This window comes from Trachurus japonicus, chromosome 1 (assembly GCF_045865225.1).
Source record: "Trachurus japonicus isolate A0001 chromosome 1, Traja_1.0".
Classification (NCBI taxonomy): Eukaryota; Metazoa; Chordata; class Actinopteri; order Carangiformes; family Carangidae; genus Trachurus; species Trachurus japonicus.
Window position 1 is genome coordinate 24,293,177 of NC_140907.1, and position 23,113 is coordinate 24,316,289.

The 23,113-nt window shown below is 43.1% G+C and overlaps 2 protein-coding genes across 5 annotated transcripts in view; one reads left to right on the plus strand and one right to left on the minus strand.

The window, feature by feature from the left end:
• The first annotated feature begins 1,762 nt into the window (after nucleotides 1-1,762).
• smarca5 (SNF2 related chromatin remodeling ATPase 5) lies at nucleotides 1,763-10,566 on the plus strand. 4 transcript variants are annotated; one of them, XM_085781787.1, is made up of 24 exons: nucleotides 1,763-2,013; nucleotides 3,455-3,580; nucleotides 3,671-3,837; nucleotides 3,911-4,038; nucleotides 4,153-4,253; nucleotides 4,372-4,551; nucleotides 5,055-5,210; nucleotides 5,403-5,534; nucleotides 5,679-5,747; nucleotides 5,870-5,979; nucleotides 6,109-6,335; nucleotides 6,529-6,650; nucleotides 6,760-6,912; nucleotides 7,005-7,137; nucleotides 7,725-7,873; nucleotides 7,994-8,116; nucleotides 8,221-8,328; nucleotides 8,468-8,581; nucleotides 8,664-8,786; nucleotides 8,920-9,052; nucleotides 9,146-9,264; nucleotides 9,440-9,652; nucleotides 9,768-9,878; nucleotides 10,105-10,566. In XM_085781787.1, the coding sequence occupies exons 1-24, from the start codon at nucleotides 1,939-1,941 to the stop codon at nucleotides 10,168-10,170; spliced, it is 3,138 nt and encodes a 1,045-aa protein (XP_085637913.1). In that variant the 5' UTR covers nucleotides 1,763-1,938; the 3' UTR covers nucleotides 10,171-10,566. The 4 variants fall into 4 exon arrangements, with proteins under 4 accessions (XP_085637913.1, XP_085637929.1, XP_085637921.1 ...); XM_085781803.1 differs by having other exon boundaries at nucleotides 3,938-4,038; XM_085781795.1 differs by having other exon boundaries at nucleotides 3,458-3,580.
• A 56-nt stretch (nucleotides 10,567-10,622) lies between these two features.
• frem3 (Fras1 related extracellular matrix 3) overlaps nucleotides 10,623-23,113 on the minus strand; it is a 28,765-nt gene continuing 16,274 nt past the window's right edge. Inside the window, exons 4-24 of the mRNA XM_085781773.1 lie at nucleotides 21,977-22,207; nucleotides 21,737-21,862; nucleotides 21,214-21,465; nucleotides 18,513-18,662; nucleotides 18,211-18,420; nucleotides 17,597-17,794; nucleotides 17,345-17,509; nucleotides 16,998-17,180; nucleotides 16,787-16,917; nucleotides 15,547-15,705; nucleotides 15,123-15,426; nucleotides 14,898-15,029; nucleotides 14,457-14,788; nucleotides 14,027-14,219; nucleotides 13,828-13,932; nucleotides 13,359-13,486; nucleotides 13,121-13,255; nucleotides 12,757-12,883; nucleotides 12,451-12,638; nucleotides 12,221-12,367; nucleotides 10,623-12,132 (exon numbers count right to left, since the gene is read on the minus strand). Of these exons, the coding sequence (XP_085637899.1) occupies nucleotides 11,563-12,132; nucleotides 12,221-12,367; nucleotides 12,451-12,638; nucleotides 12,757-12,883; nucleotides 13,121-13,255; nucleotides 13,359-13,486; nucleotides 13,828-13,932; nucleotides 14,027-14,219; nucleotides 14,457-14,788; nucleotides 14,898-15,029; nucleotides 15,123-15,426; nucleotides 15,547-15,705; nucleotides 16,787-16,917; nucleotides 16,998-17,180; nucleotides 17,345-17,509; nucleotides 17,597-17,794; nucleotides 18,211-18,420; nucleotides 18,513-18,662; nucleotides 21,214-21,465; nucleotides 21,737-21,862; nucleotides 21,977-22,207 (4,166 nt within the window). The 3' untranslated portion in view covers nucleotides 10,623-11,562. The remainder of the gene's footprint in view (nucleotides 12,133-12,220; nucleotides 12,368-12,450; nucleotides 12,639-12,756; nucleotides 12,884-13,120; nucleotides 13,256-13,358; nucleotides 13,487-13,827; nucleotides 13,933-14,026; nucleotides 14,220-14,456; nucleotides 14,789-14,897; nucleotides 15,030-15,122; nucleotides 15,427-15,546; nucleotides 15,706-16,786; nucleotides 16,918-16,997; nucleotides 17,181-17,344; nucleotides 17,510-17,596; nucleotides 17,795-18,210; nucleotides 18,421-18,512; nucleotides 18,663-21,213; nucleotides 21,466-21,736; nucleotides 21,863-21,976; nucleotides 22,208-23,113) is intronic.

Genomic DNA, 23,113 nt, shown 5'->3' on the forward strand with positions numbered 1-23,113 from the left:
GAGGGGGGAGGAGGGCGGAGGAGGGAGGGACGTCCGTTGTAAGCAACTCCAATCTATTGAAGCATCTCTCAACGGCACAGGCGTCTACAAAACTAGTGGCCCAAACCACGTTGTTGTTTGTGATGATAGCAGGGCTGTAGCTACTGCCAAGCCAGTTTAGTGGGTTAACGAGGTATGTAGAGTCTAAAGCCAGGCTCTCCTGTACTGCAAAGGTGGCTCTCTTTTAACCCGGCTAGATCACCATGGTAACTTGTGCTTAGCCCATAACCTGGTCCCGACCATGGTTATGTTCAGAGTTTCATCCTAAAACCGGCTACAGTGCCGCTGTTTCACTATTTTAACTCATTTACAGCTGCGTCAGCTTTACTGTGAAAGTCCAGTGGAGCTGGATCAGAACGGAGCGTTTGATCCGCTGCTGTTGACTTTCTCTCTGAGCGTCTCCGCCTGCAGACGTTCAGCTGAGGGAATACGCTGCTCAGCTGTCAGGAGCTCATACTGTAGGTATATTAGACTATAGCCTATATATTTCACTTTTATCACCGCTGAAAGAAGCAGGGTCACTGCAGGTTTCACCAGCTCAAATTTAAGACTTTTAAAGACCTTTTTAAGACCATTATGGATGAAATTTAAGACCTATCATGACAAATAAAAAACGTCCAAAAGAAATGCGGAGTCACAAAATAAAAAATTGATTGCAATATAGCGTGTTAGGCTTGTTTGTAGTTGAAAATACATTCAATACAAGTGTCGGGAGCATTTTATTGAGCATTTGCGGAGGGCTCTAATTTAATTCTAATTATTTGGGGGCACAAGAAGAAATTGGGGAGCGAAATTAAAAATGTTTATGGAACATATTATTTATTTAATTCACTGGCAACCAACAGGCAGATGGCTTTAAGCCTTGAATAATGTTATGGGTCAAACGTGACCCATAACATTATTCAAGGCACACACAGAGGCCAGACGTGTCTCGGACTGGAGCACTGTTTATACATGTCTCTCTCATCAGTCAATTCTTCACATGTGAAGTGCCAAAGATATTTTGTTTCTTCACAAACCTTTAGGTATAACCACTCAAGTGAAAAGCTAAAAAAGTTAATCTCCTATGTTCCTTACTCCTGACAATGATCTTGCTCTTTTTCTTTGCTGCCGTAGTGTCCTTGGGCAAGACACCTTACCCACCTTGCTCCTGATGGGTCGTGGTTAGTGCCTTGCATGGCAGCTTCCGCCATCAGTGTATGAATGTGTGTGTGAATGGGTGAATGTCATGTAGCCTACTGTAAAGCGCTTTGGGTATCGTTCAGTAAAGCGCTATATAAATACAGACCATTTACCATTTACCATTTCATTAGATTTAATATCAACAACATCAGTGAATGTAAAATTGTAGTATCTGGCCAAGATATCTCAACTTTTATGAAGCTGCATCAAGTCAAGACAGTTTGTCTGTAGCCTATCCAACATTGTAAAAAAAAACAAAAAAAAAACAAAGACCAAATTGGGCTAAATAGATGTTGAATCATTAATCATGTTGAATGAGAACTTTAATATTCGTCTTCTTACAGCAGTTTTACAAGAATCAAGAGATGGACATTAATATCTTGCGACAACAGAGTTGAGGAAATAGTAATAAAAAAAGGACGAACTTATTGTTTTGTTCGGACAAAAAAATGTCCCACCGTCCCTGAAGGTAGCATCCCCAAGTCTCGCGATAGAGTGTAAACACCGGGTTACGTTAGCGCGGGTGCCCGAGAAAATCCTCGCTAGCGCGGATGTGTTGCCTCTGAACAACCGGTGCGTCTTTCATTAAAAAACAAGAGGATAGTCCTCACTTACAGCGACAAACCTCGGAAAATATTCAACTGCTCGTACACGGGATCACACAAGGCACCTGATAAGGGACGATATATCTGAATCGAGGCGGAAATTCGACTGAAAATGTCCGAAAGCGCAGAATGCGTGGAACAGCGGGAAGAGCAAACCGAAGTTGAAGAAGCCGGAGGAGCAGCGGAGGTAAGATGTGTTTTTTTATTTTTTAAACAGGCATTGTTTGCTCCCAACACGCATAACATACACTTGTTTCAAACCCACTGTTGAAGACTTTACATTTGACCCCGACTCGTCTCTTAAACGTGGGTTTCTTCAGTTTGGCTGTGTGAAACTTTCACTTTGTCAACGCCGAAGCGGGCTGTGTGATGAAGCTAGTTAGTTAGCCACCGCCGCGGCGCTAACATTAGCTCCGTCCTGGTAACGTAACGGCACGGAGCAACAACGAGGCCGGTCTGTTTCGTAACAGCGTTCATACCGCTAGCCTACCTAGCCCCGCTAGCTGCCCATTCATTATGGTGTTTAAAAGTAACGCAAGTGCCCTTTTGTTTACTTCTGGTCTAGATTCGCCCCCAGTGAGTGGGTTTTGTAGCTACGATGCTGCTTTGGAAAGCCTCGTGAGGAGGACTGCGTGTGGAGCAGCAGCCCGCTCAGCTGTCCCATCTGCGTCTTTGTTGTCAGAGGGGGGGACAGTGCAGCCATGGCTGTTGTTACTGAGGAAGGCATACTGTTGCAGCGCTGCCTGTCTGCAACTTGGCTTTTGTTGCCTAGTTTTTCTATAATGTTATGGATAATAGATACCGGTAGGTGGATCCAGTAGATGGATGGATAAACTTTATTAAAGTCACATTCCCAAAGAGCGGTCCATAGAGGAGTAGAGTAAAACCCATACAGGATAGAAACAGCAGCATTGCCTGTCTGCAACTTGTTTTTGTTGCTTTTGGTGCCTAGTTTTTCTAATGTTATGGATAATAGATAGAAATATATACTTTATTAAAGATACATCCCAAAGAGAGGTCCATAGCTCCATGAGAGTAAAACGCACACAGGACAGTAACATCAATAATATACAATGAGAAACAAATCAAAAACATGAGAATAAAAAGGAAACCTCAATATGAGGCCAGCCCATTAATAATAACATCACTTGCATTGTGCCATCAGTGGGGACACGATAATATCCATAAAGTTAACAGAATTTCCTTTATGTTTTGCTGGTCATTTATATGAGACAAACTTTATTGATTCAACTCAACTGTACGAGTCCAGACAGAAGTATAAGTTACTTTTAAAAAATGTGTCATCTGTCGTATACATTTTATGCAAAACTAACAATGTGTAGTAAACTGCTGTAAACATGAATATTGTAAGAAAATACAGGCATGTGCTTTCAGAATAAATGCAATTGAAAATCAAAACGTACACTTTTGTAATACATGAGTGAGATGCTTTGAAAGTATTATGGGCTGTTATGAATGATGGTACTGAATCTGTGAGTGTTTTATAACGGAAAGACAAAGTGCAGAAAGCAAACAACTGCAGTAAGCGGGGGAAAAGACATGAACAAAGCTGGTGATCTGTATGTCTAGAGAAGAACCACTAACTAAAACATCTTTGGTCTATTTAGGAGAAATCTGACTCCTCCGATGCTGGAAAAGAGTCCTCCTCAGAAGCTGGTCCTGATGGACAAGATGCATCCTCCTCCTCCTCATCCAAAACTAAAGATTCTGCTCCAGGCTATGAGGAGAAAGTGGTAAGGACACTGGATCTTGGTTTGCATGGTGCAACTAAACACCATCTTTGGATAAATAAGTTAAAACGTGTTTTCTCCTTCTGTGTGTAGCAAACAGACCGGACGAACAGATTTGAGTACCTGCTGAAGCAAACGGAGTTGTTTGCTCATTTCATCCAACCAGCCGCACAGAAGACCCCCACATCCCCTCTGAAGATGAAACCAGGACGTCCTCGCATCAAGAAAGACGAGAAACAGAACCTGCTGTCAGCCGGGGAGTGAGTAGACCGGAGTTGCACAAAATCTATAAGTGTCATTTCATCATGGCTGCTCTTATACCTCGTTCATAAGATCTTTTGTCTTGGCTGGTATTGACAGCAACCGTCATCGCCGCACAGAGCAGGAGGAGGATGAAGAGCTTCTGAATGAAAGCACCAAGACAACTAATGTCTGCGCTCGCTTTGATGAATCTCCTTCTTGTAAGCAATTCAGTGGTTTTTTTTGTTTGTTTTTTTAGGCCTGAGATAAAGCACAGATGTTAGGAAGTGCATGTGAACACCAGAAATTCATTTGTTTTCCTGTCTTTCATCCAGATGTCAAAACGGGAAAAATGAGGGACTATCAGGTCCGTGGCCTGAACTGGCTCATTTCTTTGTATGAAAATGGCATCAATGGCATCCTCGCTGATGAAATGGTCAGTCCTCTCTCACAGTCAAAGTGGTTCCCTCTATTTGTGAACCAGTTGTTTTTATTTTTTAGTATTTTTATGTACGGTTCGGCCTCTCACACACTTTCCATTTGCTGTTTCTCAGGGTTTGGGTAAGACTCTCCAGACTATTTCTCTGCTGGGTTACATGAAGCACTACAGAAACATCCCTGGTCCCCACATGGTGCTGGTGCCCAAATCCACCTTGTACAACTGGATGAACGAGTTCAAGCGATGGGTGCCTTCTCTTCGTGCGGTCTGCCTGATCGGAGACAGAGATGAGAGGGTAGGCTTCCTCAAAATGTTGCAGTTCTCTGGAAAGCAAGATTTAATTGAGGGCAGTCAGCGTGACTCAGCCTTTTACTCACTAATGGTTCCTTTTTTGCTTGATTATAAGTTTGGTCAGCGACTATTGCCCTAGTTCTGTGTAGAATCAGCAGTATGCAGTGCACTAATCTAATAGTTAAGCTTAATTTGATCATGTGCTTGCTTTGATTTGATCATTACCACCAAGTTTTTTTCTTTACAGTCTGTGTCAAGGTGAGAAAGAGGATATGCTATATATGTCAACAGCATGCACAAGATTCCTTTGTAAGCAGTGGCACAGAGTGCTAAAGCTAACTTTAGCTTCACTAATGAACAGTAATTCTATCAGTCGCGCCTTTATTTGGAAGTGATAATCATCTTTCCAAAACTGTGTTTATGATGAGCGACGCTAACATGCAAGAAGTTGATGTGTGTCACAGGTCACAACACAAAATGCTAAAAACACGTTTGCTTCATTCTCAGACTGCCCTGATCAGAGATGTGCTGCTGCCAGGAGAGTGGGACGTGTGCGTCACATCCTACGAGATGCTCATCATTGAAAAGGCTGTGTTCAAGAAATTCAACTGGAGATACCTGGTTATTGATGAGGCCCACAGGATCAAAAATGAGAAGTCCAAGGTCAGACAGCTACTGAAATAAACTGGTTATTTCCATGTGTTTTACACGTAGTGTCACAAGATAGTCTAGAAAAGGTTAAAGGGATAGTTCTGTCTGTTCTGTTTTTTTTGAAGATTTTTTGCATTTGTACCTCATACAACCCCACGTCAAAAAAACCTGAACTATCCTAAGTTGCTCTTTGCTTTCCCATAGCTTTCAGAAATTGTGCGAGAGTTCAAGACCACCAATCGTTTACTCCTGACTGGAACACCCCTGCAAAACAACCTCCACGAGCTGTGGGCTCTGCTGAACTTCCTGCTGCCTGATGTCTTTAACTCTGCAGATGTAAGAAATGACAAGAAATGTGCAAGCACATGAGAGATTATTACTTGTTGCAAAACATATCCTCCTTTGTTCCAATCCATAATTGAGCAGAAAGGTGTTTTTGTGTGTGATTCTGTTACTTATCTATTTATTTTCTCTCCTAAGGACTTTGACTCATGGTTTGACACAAACAACTGCTTGGGTGACCAGAAGTTGGTTGAACGTCTTCACACTGTACGTATTGAATGTTCTTGTTGACATCTCCAAACTTATCTCTATTCATTTTAAGATTAAATATAATTTGGTTTTGGATTTAAACATTCTTTTGACCTGCGTTTTTTTTTGCATGTATGTAGGTTCTGCGTCCTTTCTTGCTCCGTCGTATCAAAGCTGATGTGGAAAAGACTCTGCTCCCTAAAAAAGAGGTCAAGATGTATGTGGGCCTGAGCAAGATGCAGCGAGAGTGGTAAGCATCCTGAGTTAAGCTTTCCTCACTTAAAATGATCCAGAAACACTACTTTCTCTGCACCTGGATACTATTGTTTGGATAGCTGTACACAATAGTGTAACATTAACCCCTGTTACGACCCATCAGGTACACAAAGATTCTGATGAAGGACATTGACATTCTGAACTCGGCGGGTAAGATGGACAAGATGCGCCTGTTGAACGTCCTCATGCAGCTGAGGAAATGCTGCAACCACCCGTACCTGTTCGACGGCGCTGAGCCAGGTCCTCCCTACACAACTGACCTCCACCTGGCGGTCAACAGTGGCAAGATGGCGGTGCTGGACAAGCTGCTACCCAAGATGAAGGCGCAAGGTATGTAGATCAGTACTGGAATCAGTGGACTCTTTTTTTCCCCCTGTTATCTTCTACTTAGTGTTTTATTTAAAAAGAATCAGAAAAGTGATAACAATGAAAAAGGGATTTCGGTGTATAGTCTTTGCATCAATTGAGACTTAAAGTCTTTTCTGTACATTGAGTTGACAATCAATGTCTGTTTCCTTCCCAGGTTCCCGTGTGCTCATCTTCAGTCAGATGACCAGGATGCTGGACATCTTGGAGGACTACTGCATGTGGAGGAACTATGGATACTGCCGCCTGGACGGGCAGACGCCTCATGAGGAGCGACAGGTGAGATGTTTATTTCTCAAACTGTACAAGTCGACAGGATTAATGGGAGAAAACCGATAATTGAGTGTAGTAAGAGACACTTAAGTTTACTTTTCTTTGTGTGTTTCAGATCTCTATCAACGCATACAATGAGCCCAACAGCTCTAAGTTCATCTTCATGTTGAGCACCAGGGCCGGTGGGCTGGGTATCAACCTGGCGACAGCTGATGTTGTCATCCTCTACGACTCAGACTGGAACCCTCAAGTCGACCTGCAGGCCATGGTCGGTACTCACTATGTTCCTAGTTCAACGGTAAACGGATGCATTTGTTTCAGAGGCAGGAAACATGACTCGTTTAATCTTCTTGATTTCAGGATCGTGCTCACAGGATTGGTCAGCAGAAGCAGGTGCGCGTCTTTCGTTTCATCACCGAAAACACAGTGGAGGAGAGGATCGTAGAGAGGGCCGAGATGAAACTGCGCCTGGACTCTATTGTCATCCAGCAAGGTAATTCTTGTCACCTGCTGAACTTTGGGTTATAAGGAAGGAAAGAGCAATTTTACCTCCTTTAAAGCCCCTGTACGGAGCTTTTAACTGGATACGCAAACGTCTTCTGCTGATGTGTCTCTGTTACCTACAACAGCAAATGAGCCCATCAGTGTGAAGATACGCTATTTCTAAGTAGTCTAATTCTATACCTCTGGAAGGCATGGTCAGGTCGGACCACTGATGAAACGATACGAATAGATACATTACGCTGCTAAAAAAAAAAAAGCAAGTCCCGTCTTCTTTCCGACGTTTCCAAAATAAATCTACACGCGTCGGCCAGACAAACGTCTTCATGACGGTGGGAAATGCAGTCTTCATTCCGCCACTTTCGTCCACAGGGGAATCAACACTAAATGAAAAGTCTTTACAGGGGCTTTAATTGAACGAAACAGATTGGATTACGATTCAAATTGATGATCAAGAATTAGGAGCCAAGGGTAACATTGTTGTTCAGAATGGAAGACAGTGGCTGCTGTAATTTAAATGGAAAATGAAATAAATTAGGAGATTACAAGCCATATTTTTTCCATGCTTTTGTTTAACAGGACGACTTGTGGATCCAAGCGCCAACAAAGTGGGCAAGGACGAGATGCTGTCCATCATCCGTCACGGTGCCACGCATGTGTTTGCTTCCAAAGAGAGTGAGATCACAGATGATGACATTGACGCAATCCTGGAGAGAGGCGAAAGGAAGGTGAGTTTGGATGCATGAAGTGAAGTCTATGGTCATATTTGATTTTACATTGGTTGTGTAATTTTGTACAAATTCCTCATTTTGCCATTAAATTCAAACTCTCATCTTCTCATGTGCTAGACTATGGAGATGAAGGAGAAACTATCTAACCTGGGTGAGAGCTCTCTGCGAAACTTCACCATGGACACAGAGAACAGCAGTGTGTACACATTTGAGGGAGAGGACTACAGAGAGAAGAAAAAGGTAGAGAGACTTAACAATGTCAACGCTCTGTCTCTAATTGCCCCCATTCCAGCTACATGACCCTGTGAAGCTTTACCTTGTTCCCCTCCTCTGTCTCCATTCAGGTCATTACCAACTGGATCGAGCCACCCAAGAGAGAGAGGAAAGCCAATTATGCTGTGGATGCATACTTCAGAGAGGCCCTGCGAGTCAGTGAGCCCAAAGCACCCAAGGTATGGCTGTAACAGTCTAAACAACCTCAGGATATAAAGCATTCATGTAACAGAATGTGTAATTACAATGTTTTTCACGATGGATGGCGTATTATCCTGTTTGTGGCATAACATATGTCTATTCGACTCCATTTCCCAGGCTCCTCGTCCTCCCAAGCAGCCAAATGTCCAGGACTTCCAGTTCTTCCCTCCACGCCTCTTTGAGCTTCTAGAAAAGGAAATTCTGTTCTATAGGAAGACCATAGGCTACAAGGTACAAAGATATTTCTCTGGCAAGAGTGCGATCGTAGTTGATCAAATGTCAATAGAAATGACTCTAAAGTGTGTCTTTGCAGGTTCCTCGTAATCCAGACATGCCAAACTCAGCTCAGGTGCAGAAAGAAGAGCAGGCTAAGATTGATGAGGCCGAGGCTCTCACAGAGGAGGAACTGGAGGAGAAGGAGAACCTGCTGCAACAGGTACTGATCATTCTCACTTCATACCAGCCTCTGTACTATATCAATAAAAAAAAAAGAATAAAATCATCTTTTTTTTATTATCTTACCTTTATTTCGATTTTGCATGTTTTGATCAACTTTAACTTTGTTGCAGGGATTCACCATTTGGAACAAACGCGACTTCAACCAGTTCATTAAAGCCAATGAGAAGTGGGGAAGAGATGATATTGAGAACATTGCCAGAGAAGTGGAGGGAAAAACTCCAGAAGAAGTCATGGAATATTCTGGTCAAGTTTAACTTTTTTATCTCTTGATCCAGAAAGTAAACTCAAACCTTTGCCTTGCTTGTGTGATTTTAATGTTTGTGTTTGTTGTTGCAGCTGTATTCTGGGAGCGCTGCAATGAGCTGCAGGATATTGAGAAGATTATGGCCCAGATCGAGAGAGGAGAGGCCAGGATTCAGAGAAGGATTAGCATCAAGAAGGCACTTGACTCAAAGGTAGCTGCCTGTCAGCCATTTGGCTCTTAATTTCTGGTTTAAACTACCCAATTAGTTTCATCTCATTAAGTACTTTAACTTAATTTCTTGCTCTGATTCCTTAATTGTCTCTGCATCACATTAATCTGTTCCTGATTAATTAAGTGTCTTGCGTGTTTCTCATCTTGTTGTACAGATTGGTCGCTACAAGGCTCCCTTCCATCAGCTCCGTATCTCGTACGGCACCAACAAAGGCAAGAACTACACAGAGGAAGAGGACCGCTTCCTCATCTGTATGCTCCACAAGCTGGGCTTCGACAAGGAGAGCGTGTATGACGAGCTGCGTCAGTGCATCCGTAACTCCCCCCAGTTCCGCTTCGACTGGTTCCTCAAATCCAGGACTGCCATGGTAAATTTTTGGCTTTTTTTCTCCCCACAATTTCTCCTGTATTCATACCATTTTGCGTAATGTTTTGAAATGCTGCTTTATGATTTAAATGTTGTATTGTGACTTTGTTGTATAGGAGCTCCAGAGGCGATGCAACACCCTGATTACACTGATAGAGAGAGAGAACATGGAGCTGGAGGAGAGAGAGAAGGCTGAGAAAAAGAAACGAGGCCCAAAGAGCACTTCGGTGAGAGGGGAATCCATTGTCATGTTACAAGCCGCTTGTTTGTCAATACTTCAAGACTTGTTTAAATTCAGAATAATTGTTGTCTGGAGATGGGTATCTTGACCAGATACAAGCAGAAGAAGTAATTGGCAAAATTGTGGTTTCAATCAGAAACTACCTGATGACAGAAGATGTAACTGAGAGTATGAATCTGATGGGTTGTAACTGATTTTCTCTTCTTTCCCAGGCTCAGAAACGCAAGTCGGAGGCTACCCCAGACGGTCGTGGACGCAGGAAAAAGCTCAAGTTGTGAAGCAGACGATGACCCACAAACAGAATTCAAGAGCAGCAGCCAGCTCCGGTACCATTAGTTCTAGTGTCTGTGTTTGTTTTGCAGGCCGTGATAATGTACTGTGTAAATTTCCCTGATGGACTGATCTGGTTGTATTAGGTTTTAGGAAGTGCTCTCCTTCTACAAGCCTGCCTTGTTGTCACCGAGCTAAACACTGCAGCTGTGCTGGTTTAGTTTTTTGTTTGCTAGTCCCTTTTTTACTAGTACTTAATTGAAATAAATGTATTTATGCCTGTTGTTGTACTACATTCCATTGCCTGAAACAATATGTACCCCTTTTTGTAAGAAAACATTTGTTCTTCCTATGTGAAGTAGAAAATGTCTTTTTGAACGTCACAAATAAACGTTACCTTTTTTTTTTTTTTAAAAAGAGAAAAACCCAAAAGTCTGCACTCTGGTAAATAAGACACTGATTCAAAAAAGGACATTTATATTTGGCAGTTGAAGTGTACAAACATCCAAACTCTTGAAATTGACATAAATGAATAAGCTGTAAAAGTCTTAACAACTGTCACATGAAAATATACTGTAGAAGAATATTTATAATTTTGATACTGCATTTGTTTTTATCAGAATCTGATTAATGAACTAGAAAGACTTACAGTTCATAATTTTTCAAGTTTCATCAGGGTGTAATAATACCTTTTTTTTCATAGTCCTACATTGATATGTACACAGATAGTTTTGCATCTGATTTCATCCATATTAACCTGAAAAGTATTTATCAAAAAAAAAAAAAGTAATCTTGCATTCTCAAGACAAATGACGACATTTACAATCCCTTTCAATGACACCATAGTGGTATTGTTAATTCAGCAGTGGGCAACATACTGCAGGCTTTTTAAAGCACAACAGAAAAATACCATTACTAAAAATCATTTATCACATTATCATTCATTAAAGGACAGCCTCAACTAACATTCAGTCCATTTTGTGCTACTCTCCACAAAACAAAATAATGAACACAGTGAATCACAGTAATAAAAAACTTGGTAAACTAATTATCTTTAAAAGAGGAACATAGGAAATTCTTTCATGAAGTTTTAAAATGGTTGCGTTTTACTTGGTAAATAATTGCATCTTGGGATTTTCATGCATTTGCTGCAAAAAAAAAAAGAACCTATCGTACATTACAGCAGGAACGAACCATCATCAGAGATCGGTAAGCCTCAGAAAACCGGTGAATTCTCTGCATGTGGGCCCTAAGCACTGACATATCATGCTGTCCACAGGTTGTTCTGGGCGTCAGTGCTACAGGAGTCGGGCGTTGAAGGCACAATGGTGGAGGGGACTATCTTAGTCTTTTTTTTTTGTGGGGGGGGGGCAGGTGTTTGAGCTGGAGGTACTCCACATCTAGACCTCAGAGCTGTCTGAACTGCTCCACATGGCCGCTGGACTTTGGCTGTAGCCGCCATAGGCAGAAGAGGAGGAGGTGGTGTAAGGAGGGAACTGGGTCGTCTTCTTCTCCCTCTTCTTGCGCCGCAGCAGCAGAATGACAATGGTGGCGATGAGGCAGATGAGGAGGATCAGACCTGCGAGGCCCACCAACATGGGCACGGTGGAGCTGTCGGCCGGCTGTCTGCCTGAACTCTCCAGCAGGGGGCGCTCCAGGAGAGGGTCGCGATTGGGGGACCAGGGTTGGCGCTGGCTGACCACCAGGCGGTCCGCTCGGTCCAGAGCGATGTGCTGGATGTTGGTGCCCCTGTTGTTATCGACACCGATGTCCTCGGCCAGAGCAGGGCCAGAGAAGGTAGGGGCGGCGCGGCGGTGGCGGGCGGCCCCGTTAGATGTCTCAGGCTGCTCAACTGACGATACACTATGATGGAGGTACTCCACACTGCGCTTGCCAATGTTGCGGTTGGCGTTTTCTCTGGAGCGGACAGTGTAGATAGTGTGGATGAACCATTCTCGACCAGCAGCCACCTGGAGGAAGAGAGATACTTGAGCATGTTCCCTCAATGTTTATATTTATTTATGCAATACATAAGTATAGTTTGATATTCATCAAGACCTGGAAAAGTGGAGATGAAGACAGCGTGAAGCCATCTGATCCTGGTTGTCTGACCAAAGGAAGCGCTCCAGGTGTGTCATAGGCCAGGGTAGCCTTAAAAGCAACATCACCAAATGCTGAAGCTTGGGTCTCTGGCTGGGCCTTGTCCTGTACAACACACAAACAGAAATCAGACATGAGATCTTCTTCTTTTAGCTTCCACGTATGTAGTTATGTCTTTTGCATCTTACCAGGATCTTGAATCTGTAAAGCAGCGATGGGGCATCTGCCAGGCATCCATACTCCTTGTTAGTGGGGTTGTATTTGGGAACGTAACCATCTGCTCCTGTGCAGAGGAAGACTTTCTCAATGCTGCAGGCGAAGGAGTCACCCAGGTTTTGGACTGGGTCCACCATCACACGCCCGTAGATCATGGAGCCTGGAGCAAAGGACGGATGAAGTGGTTAGGGGGAAGTGCAGCATCGGATTATCATAGGGATGATTCATTTGTCAGTTGTAAAGTTATTTATGAACACTAGATGGCAGTGTTGCAGTACCATCAGAAAAAGCAGCGTCCGTCCCCTCTCCGAAGCCCATGGAGCCATCAGACAACCACAACTCCCTCTTTGACAGCAGGAACATCTGAGTGTTTAGGCTAAACTCAGCTGCCACTGGGTCGCTCACCTGGATCACAGAACAGGGATTACAGTATAGGGAACAAATGGCAAAAAGCAATAACAGTGAAAATCAGCCATTACAGGCAGAACAATGCAACTCCTTTCCTTAACAGATCAAATATTTAGATATGTGAAGCTTTTCTTGATAAACATAACCCACGCAAACAATAAAACAATATGCATTCTGGTATAAACGATAAGATTAACGATAGGTAATGTCTGGTAATGTGAGGTAATGGCTAACCTGCTGGAAGCGAATGTCCATGTCAAAGGTAAGAGGCTCCCTGGGGTGGCAGACAGGAGGGATGCTGAACTCTCCATTGGGGGAAGCAATGCAGGGGACCATCTTTACTGTGTAAGTCCCAGAGTAGTCTCTCACCTGCATGATACACACACACACAGGGATAACGTAAGTACTCTGCATCAAGTTTGCAAATTTGTTTTCTGCAGCAGTCACAGCATTTTCCCTCCTAATGACTCACAGCAAAGTCAGAGACAAAACTCCACTGCTGCATGGGCTGGTTGTACGTCGGCTCAGTCCTGACCAGGGCCAGAGTGAACGTCAGCCCAGGGTGGTCGGCACAAATCACCATGGATGACACGCTGGTTCCTGAAAACAAACGTGCGCACAGACAGTCATAAATCTTTAAAGCTACATCTTGTCCAAACTAAAGCTAGCGACGGCGTCCAACCTTCTTATTTACAGCGTGACCTTTTGTATTGTTTGTGCCACTTGTTTCCTGAGTGTAAACGCTGCGGGGTGATTTTTGACATTTGGTGAAATGACCTTTGGCACTTTCACACAGGAAGGACCCCTAATGTGGAGCTCCACAAATAGATGAAGAGACGATGAGGGCCACTGGGTAATCTAATAGGAGGCTGCTTGTATAGAATGACCACACAGGACTGTGAGTGCATGTATGTGTGTGTGTGTGGGCACCAATGTCTTACCTGGATGAGACATAACAAACTGTCCCCTGAAACGAGCCTCGGTCTTGAAGTTGACAACCAGACGGCCCTCCTCATTTATACGCATGCTGGTTGGATACATGGCTCCTATGACGACAGAGAATAAAGTTGCACACTAGTTAGTTAAATAATGTACTTTTTTTTGTCACCAACAGGGAGCAGTGTTGATCCTCAAACGTACCTTGCAGCTCAGCTTCAGGAGGGCTGCCGATGCCGTCCTGCCACAGAATAGCTGTATCGTACACAAAGGTGAGTTTGAGCTCTGACTGCAGGTCAAAGTGCTGCCAGCCTCCCACAGCCACGGGAGAGTGGAAGACGTAGGATACAAACAATGGGACACGCAGGGTGACATAGGACTGGACGAGGTTCAGAACCTGAAGAAGTGCAAAAATAGACATTGTGAAGGAAATTGAAGGAGGCTCATGCTCCAACAAAGACACAAAAAGTTTGCACAAAGTTAAATAAGGTTGAACTCAAAGATAACTTAAAGATAAACAGCATGGATTTATTTTTCCTGTGAGTAAATCCACTGATCTCACGGATTCCGTTGAGATGGCTAAATGTTTCTGGAAATTTTGTAAAAGCTTGCACCGAATATTTGAATCTCTTACCTGTCCATCAGTGCCTATAGAGCCTCCGCAGTCATTCAGCAGCTCGGACATGTCATAGTAGCTGGTGAACTCCCAGAGGCAGGCCTCTAAGTTGAGGTTCCTGTAGAAGCGCAGGGAGTTGGCTGAACGCATGATAGGGCTGTACTGGTAGGGTGAAGTCTCGCCAATGATTTCCGGGTTCTTTGTCGCATCAGTGATGAAGCCGTAGCCAGTTTGGATTTCATTGAAGTCCAGTAAGTTGGAACAGCGGTGGTTGCCTACACGTGTGCCGTCTGGGCTCAGGGTAAGCTCAAAGTTGGACAGAGGTCTTGTGGAGATCACTGGTAACATGCCTGTCAGAAGGGGAAAGCTTCTTTTTTATCACGCAAGACAAGGGTTTAGTTGAAATGAATAAATAACAATAATCATGTAACAAAGGTTGCTAAATGGTTTTCTGCTCACCATCCATGTGAGGCATGTTGACAATCAGTTTGATGAGGTTGGGGAAGTCTGGGTCATCTGGGCCTGTGTAGCGGATCTTAGCGGAGAAAGGCTCAGCCCCAACAGTACCTGCCACACGAGGCTGACACATACCTGCAAACAGATAAGGTTGGTTAATCCAATTATTTCCATAACCAGCATAAATAAAAATCTATAAATCAAAAAGCTCCTCTGCCTTCCACTCACCTTCCCCCTTGCTGATCACAGCGATGGGACTGGACAGCTCCAGTCCTGCATCTCCATTGGCATTGAAGGCTCTCGCAGCACATTGAACCCTGGAGCCGGCTTGGAAATAGATTGAATCTAACGTGATGGACTTGGTGTTGGTGAAGAAGGTGTTGGTGTCCACCTCTCTCATGGGGCTGGTCACTCCATCTGACCCAGTGGGAGCACTGACCAACCAGCGGTATTGGGTGAGGGTGTCGTTAATGTTCTCCGCAGTGCAGATAGAACCGGTTTTATCAAAGTCATGGTACTTTGGGTTGCAGGCCTGCCAGAGAGGACAACAAATAGCGACTGGATGAGAATATCGTTCCACTTTAAGTTGCTTAACAGTACGTTCATTTCACATGATAATCAGGTTTGATTGAAAAAGCATCATCATACTCACCGTCACACACACAACAGGGTATCCATTGGGTGGATGGGGCTTGTCCTTGGTTTTAGCAGTGTCGTCATACATGAGCAAGGAAACCACCTGGGGCACTGCAGGGAAGGTGACGTCCGCTACACTGTCCATTTCTTCTATGTACACAATGGCCTTGTTCATCTAGCAGGAAAAAGAGAGGCATTGTCAGCTGGTTGTAAACTTGAGAAATTGATCAAGAATTAAAATGAACCTCATCGTTCATCACATCTCCCTATGAGGTTATGTTTTCGGTGGAGTCCATGGACAAAGGAAAATCTTTGATGCAGATACTGTTGCCATTTATAAACCGCTTATATGACTCCCAAACCAGAGTTGGTGGGCACAGGTGCAATATCTATTTTGTTCTTTGAATGCCTATGGTCAAGACAAATCTATAACTATAACGTCATCACTTTGCACTGATAAACTTGACAAGGTCCCTGAGACTGGCTGCAAGTATATACTGTAACTTTTCAGTGCATTGTGGACCTTATGGCCAAATTTACATTCAATATAAAGTCTGAGCAATTCAAGAAAAATAGATGGTATTTCACATAAACTGTGTAGCCTACTGTATATATGGTGCTGTTGCAACATCATTAATGGACATTTTCCCTAACTCGGTGGACATGAGTCTGACAAACTTTATATTTTCTCACTTGACTGGATTTAGGTATTGTCCAAAACAACTGCATTATTATAAATCACAGATCATATATCTCTTATGGTTCAGATAATAAAATTTACTAGCATTTTCTATTATCATAACTATTATGAGCAATGTGCTGCCTTGGTGATGGCGTACTCTCTCAAAGCACTTTCTTATTTGGCTGATCATTCTTTCATTCACAGAAAAAACACAAAACAGTTTAGTCAGAGGTAGTTTATTCGTGTCACGTGAACAGGACATGTCTGATGTGGAGTCGTGGGTAGAATGTGACAGTTCTGTTTATAGGCCCGTCTACTGCTTGGCTCTGCTGGGACATTCCCCTAAGCATCTCATTCCAGAGAGAAAAGCTTTTTATAAGACTCTGTGGTTCAGGCGCGCTGACAGCAATGCCAGCTGCTGCCTGGCTATTTTAACACAGGCTGACATGACAGGGCGCACGCTCACATGTGTAGATATGAAGTACTGTACATGTGCACACATACTCTTACTGGTTTATCTTTGATGTGATGTGTGTGTTATCTGCTTGTGTGTGTTGCGTGGCCTTTGTCTCACCTGTATTTCTGCCACCATGTTGTCATCAGGCTTCATATGCACAATAAAGGCCTCTCTCATCTCTCTCTGACCGTCATATAGGATCTCAACCTCCACAAAGTGTTCCTTGTCGCCCGCCTTGAACTCAACATCTTAGAAAAACCAAATAATAAGTCAATAAAATCCCAGACATCAAAAGGCACCAGGCAAGCTACTGCAACCAGGTTCTTACCCTCTGACATCGGGTTGTAATCTTCTCCAGAGGTTGCAGAGCCATCTTTGGTGTGCACTCTCACCACTGAGACTTTCGAGGTATCCCCAGTACGTAGGATAGGAATCTTCACGACCGCCACGTCTCCTTTGACCTGGGGTTCACGCACACTGTACTTGATCTCAGAGAAACGGATAATGGACTCTGGAGCAGGAAACAAAGTACAGTCATCAACAAAAACACTGTCAACGTTATGTAAATCAGGATCTTTTTACATTTAAACCATTGATGATCTGAACATGAAAACACTGGTATTTGTTACATTTAGATATTTTACAACTCTTAGAATATGTGGATAAAGCACTTACTGTCTTTCTCATCTGTGACTGTGACCACTGCTTCCTTCTGCTCCCCGACAGAGGCTCCGTACGGAGACTTGCTCTTTGGACTTCCCAGGACCAAGCGGAACTCCTCGTCCTCTTCATGGACAGAGTCGTCCATCAGACTGACCACACACGGCTTCTCAGACTCACCTTGAGAAGAAGTTTTTCAAAAGTTAGTGAAATGCTGCCAGTTATGAGGGCATAGAAAGATGAATGTGGAGAGAAGCACAGTCTCACCTGGCAGGAAAGTGATGACTGATGCATCTGTGTTGGGCCTCTCACTGTAGTCCATCATGACCTGAGCGGACCCCTGGCGAGTGTAACAGCGCACTGTCGACTTAAGGCTGATGTCTCCACTACGGTACACAATGGCTGTTACCTCGCCGTCAGACTCATCCACCTTGTAACTGCCTTCCTTAAACTGAACCTTTGGTACTGTAAAGACAAAACTAAACCTGTTAGCAGACAGTGGTGGAGGTGACAGCAACACTTTATTTCAATCACACTCCTCAGTAAGTGCCTATATATAAACAATCACAGACCACAGAATTACTGAAAGCAGATATCGGGACATTTCAAAGTGTTTGATAATATATTTGTCAATAAGTATAACTAATATAAAGCATTGTGCACTGATAATGCAATATAACACACATAAGTGTTATTATATATAAACTGTGAATGGTTATATAATTAATAAAATCAATATTTCTATTAATATTTCAGAACAGACTTTGTAATTGTTATGAATCAATATGTAAATGTACTGTGGTGTGTTATTTGGCATCTATTATCAGGCACAGACATATCAGTAACTACATGTGTGTTACGTTTCTGTATTTGGCACTTACCATCAGTGACAGTATCATTGATGGTGATGGTGGTCTTGCTTGGTTCTCCTAACACAGCATTCATGGGCATCCGCAATACAAGGTCAAAGGTCTCAGGCCCCTCCAGCTCCGGCTGACCCAGATCGTCCAGGATGGTCACTCTAAACGTCTGCATCGTCACTCCAGGAGCGAAGTCTAGATTGCGACTGATGCCGACGTAATCTAGTCCAGCTGCCAGATGGAGAGAAAGTCATGAATCAACACCACAAAGCTAAATCACGACTGAGTGAATGCTGGTGATTCTGTCAAACTACTGATCTTACCTTCTGCGGAGACGGGGTCACTCTTCCTGGAACGGACGGTGACGGTGGCCGTCTTGGACAGGTCAGTTCCCGTCCTCCAAACCTTCACCTCAACGTAGCCTGAACTCTCATCCACAACATACTCAGGTTCACCAAAGTACAGGGAGGGCTCTGTGCAATTTAGGAAACACACACAAATGCAATATAAACTGTCACTATAGTATATGATATTTTTTGACCATATATATTGTGGCTTTGTGGTCAGATTTGGTGACAGACTGGCACGAATTGCTGAGGAAAAACTCATTTTTGACTCAGCATGGGAAGAAAACTGTCATCCCTCTTATCCTGTCCTCCTTCCTCCCCATTTATCTAAATCCAGACAGCTCTGTCTGAACTCAGCACCAAAGGGTTGAGGCTACACCTGAAGAATAAGGGCCGTGCTTGTGTGCACACACAGAATGATGCATGAGTGAAGGGATGTTCTGGAGATGGAGCAGCTGATAAGCACTATGGAGAGGTGAAGTGGCAGAGACAGAGAGGCAAGGCAGCCTTCCACTTTGCAGAGGCAGAGGGCAAGAATTCAGACCCCGTCGATTCATCTCTCTTCACTTTGGCATAAAACTGCTTTTCAACACAGTCTCTCCAGCCAGTGCTCTTAAAGATCAACTGATAGGGGTGGAGATTTGAGCCACAGCTTTTCTGGGTTAAAAACTAAAGCAAAAAGAAAGACAGTGTAGAGACAGTGGAATCTGCACAGTAGCACTTTCAAGTAAGGGGGTTTGTGAATAGTAACTATAGGTAGCTCTATGCAAAATAAGATTTGGGTTGCCAAGTTTATGAAACATCCCCTTGTTTTAATGCAGGGAACATTGATAAACATAATTATAATTACCTAATTCTTGATTGATAAGCACATCGATACAAATCCATCCATTAACACACAAATATATCTGTTGACAGCTAAAAAACCTATTGACATGAATTTACACACATTTATAACTTTGTTTATACATTACACACTTATTACTATCAATTGGGGTAAAAATACTTTATAAATGCCCAATTAAGTATTAAATAAGCTTAACTAATGTTTAAATAGTGTGTACTCTTTATAAAGTGTTGCTGGTGTCACTTATGGCAACAATGGCCATTGTGACATCGGGTTTCTTTAAACGTGATGCCTTCATCAAGGTTATCAAACAGCAGTTTAAAACATTCATCTTGAAATACAACAAACATAGCAGGGGGGTGTTTAACGATAAATGACCAATCTAATATACACAGATACATTTCATTTTGTCTGTTTAAATGGTCTTTGAAAGTGTTGTTTGATGAGCAGAATGAAGCGTGTAGGCCAAGTCTTCACAAAAAAATTCCCTTCAGTTTTTAGTGTTTGAGCTGTATTGGCAGATCCTGTGGTTTATTTCGAAGTCAACAGATACTGCAACAGACAACTGATTTTGAAGCAAGTATTTTTGGCACGCTTTCAATGCCTTTCACCGTCCAAGCCGTTGCTATTTAGTAGCAGAGGGGGGGTTGGAAGGGGGAAATGAGTGCCAACATGGCAACCTTAAAGATCAGTGGGAGGAAGAGCCAGACAAATACAGTAACAATAGAGGCTTGATGCTGGCAAGAGTCCAAACCACAAGTTTACTCAGACAGGCAGATGGTTTTACACACACACACACACACACACACGCACACACGCACACACGCACACACACACAGAACCAGATTTATGGTGGGGTGTTACTTCAAGACCCACCAAGATGTGGAGCCACAATAGAGGTTTACACTGAGGAGTCTTCTCTTGTCTCTTCACATGTCTGGGAATGCACGCTGATTATTTATACATGAACTTTGATTGTACCTCTGTTGCAAATTGCATGGGAGGGATGCTTGTTCTGTGAGCAGGTCTGTCACTACAAGGCAACTTTCAGAAAATTAGTCGTGTTGAAAGGTGCAAGAGACAGTCAGGAAATGTTAGGAAGACAAAATGAGCCTGGTTGCAGAGAAAAGACTAAAATGACCTCTAGGATGTTGACAATTTGAGGGCCTGCAGTTTGTCAGACTTGTTAAGACAATGACAAATTTGTGATTTATGGCTCTCAAACCTGCATTCCTTGCAGCCAACCTAATATCTTTAGCACAAGAAAGGCAGGGTTGCATTGAAAACCATCAAACGGAGGAACAGTGTAAAAAACATGCCAGTCATTTGGATTCCCTGTACAATAGTCCCTCTCTCTCCGCCACCTGCCTTTTGGTCCCTGCAGACAATGGGATGCCCTGTGTTTCCCCCCTGAGCTCCTCTGAATGCCAATTAGGACGGGGGGTCGCTCCAGGAGCACAGCGAGGTTTAAAGTCCTTTTATCTGTCAGACAGGCAGATGTAGCATAACATCCACCGAGGCCACAGTTCTCTGTCTCGACACCTGTCTATTGTTGTCTCGTTTCCAACATTCAGACAGACTCAGTGTGTTGGGCGAATGAAGCAGTGTATGTAAACTGAGAAGTTCCCTTTTCAGGCGTGAAATGGAAACAGGAAATGGACCAGGAAATGTTGTCAAGCCATTAAAGCGAGTAGAGTATCAAGGATTTTTGGTCTGGCAACTGTGGTTACGGTGTTGTCTGTGCACCTTTGGTGGATTAATAGCTGTCATAACCCTCTGCAGCACTATGACAAGACAAGACGTCAACACATGACGTGCAGTTCCACTCACCATCGTCGCTGTCTGCCAAGATGGTGACTCTGGCACTTGGGAAGTTGGCGCCGACCTGGCCGCCCATGGGCATGCTGAGGCTGACATTGAAGGTCTCCTCCTCCTCATACAGTGAGTCGTCGATGATGATGATGCGGCAGAGTTTCTCGCGCTCATCTTTATCAAAACGCAGAACGCTGGTGTGGTCCTCGGGCCGGGTGATGTAATCAGAGTAGGACAAGACAGTGCTGGGTATGGTGCCAGTGGCCGTAGCTGAGGAATTACGGGAATAGTGAGAGAACATCTCGGTTGAAATGCAACTGTATGATACAAAATGGCAAAACAGAAGCCTAAAATACCAATAAAGAGTATAAAAATACAATAGCAAACATGGTAACATAGGAAAATTTCATTGCTACATTAACTACTGTAATTGTGACAATGAAAGATTTACTGTTTCTGATGTGTGACACTTTACTGTTGTCCCTGTTGCCATTTGGCTGTTTTATGTGTGAATTCCTCACTCTCTACAGGTTCATCTCACCTTGCTGAGTGTAACAAACAACCATGAGCTCCTGGGTGGCATCTCCTGAGCGCCGCACGGGCACTAACAGCTCTCCAACATCCTCCTCAATCTTGAACTCTGCTTGAGGAATGAAAACTGTCGATTCTGTTTTGGAAGAGAAAAAGTAAAGATGAGTAAATATTCTCACAACTACTATACATTTAAAGTCATACAAGTCATTTATTTTGTCTTTTTTTGACTCAAATATCAGATTCTCACCATCTCCAGGATCAACAATCTCCACCGTTGCGACATCTGGAAACTCCAGCACTGCCATGACTGGGTCTGACAGCTGGATCTCAAAGACTTCTGAGGTCTCAAACTCCTGGTCCGTGAAGATCTTCACCTTCCAGGTAGCTGTGGTCTGACCAGGGTTGAACTGGACCTGTTTCTGGGCTTTACCACGGAAGTCCTTATCCTTCTCGGCCGTGCCATCCTTAGTGGCAATACCTGAGGGAGAGAGATAAAGATTGTTTGGAAAATAACGCAAAAGAAGATTAAAATGTGGATTTAAGCAGCTGTCAGTTGTCAGAAATTGTAAGTTTCAATGGAAATTGTGATTTACATACTGTAGATGAGACGAAGTGACACTGTAATAGCAGCTACAGATTTTATATGTCGTGGGAACTTATGCCTGTCATGTAGTTATGTATTGCCTTGGTTCCTCCTTTACATGCCCCTTGTGTCTTCAAAGACAGGATAGCAACATATGTAGTAATAAATCTCTACCATGCAAGTGTCAGTGATCAACATGTTGACATTTCTGTGTGACCTTTTCCAGAGAAGATCATACGTGCCCTCAAACTTGCCTCTCTCACAGACAAGAGATGAAGGTATGGCAACAGTACCACAAGAAAACAAAATATTTCAACCGTTTGCTTTGTTTCTTTGTGGGTTAAATGTAGGATAAAATTGGCGACATCCTGCAGCCTTAAAAGAGTCTGCACAGATTTCAAATAAGTCGGTTATGTTGACATTCTATGGCCAGCTTGGCCTTTGAAATGTCACATAAATTGCATAATGCAGGCTCAAGGAACCGGTGCAGGGGTGATAATTCTTAGTAAAATTGTCAGTTTAATAAGGGCATGTTGACTGGTACCACCATCTTTCATATCAAGTAATTAGTGACATCTGCTTGAAATTCTAGCTCTGTTTTGAGACAAAAGTTAAAAAATAAAAGTTAAATATAGTCTAAAAAAACAAAAACAAAAAAAACCATGACAACTATTGAAATAAATTAAAATCACATAGGTTCACTGATTTCCCAAATATAAAGTTAATCTATTCAATCCACTGTCAAGGAAGTATTTATAATATTGACATATCAGGACAAATGTTAAACAAACAACTGTCACT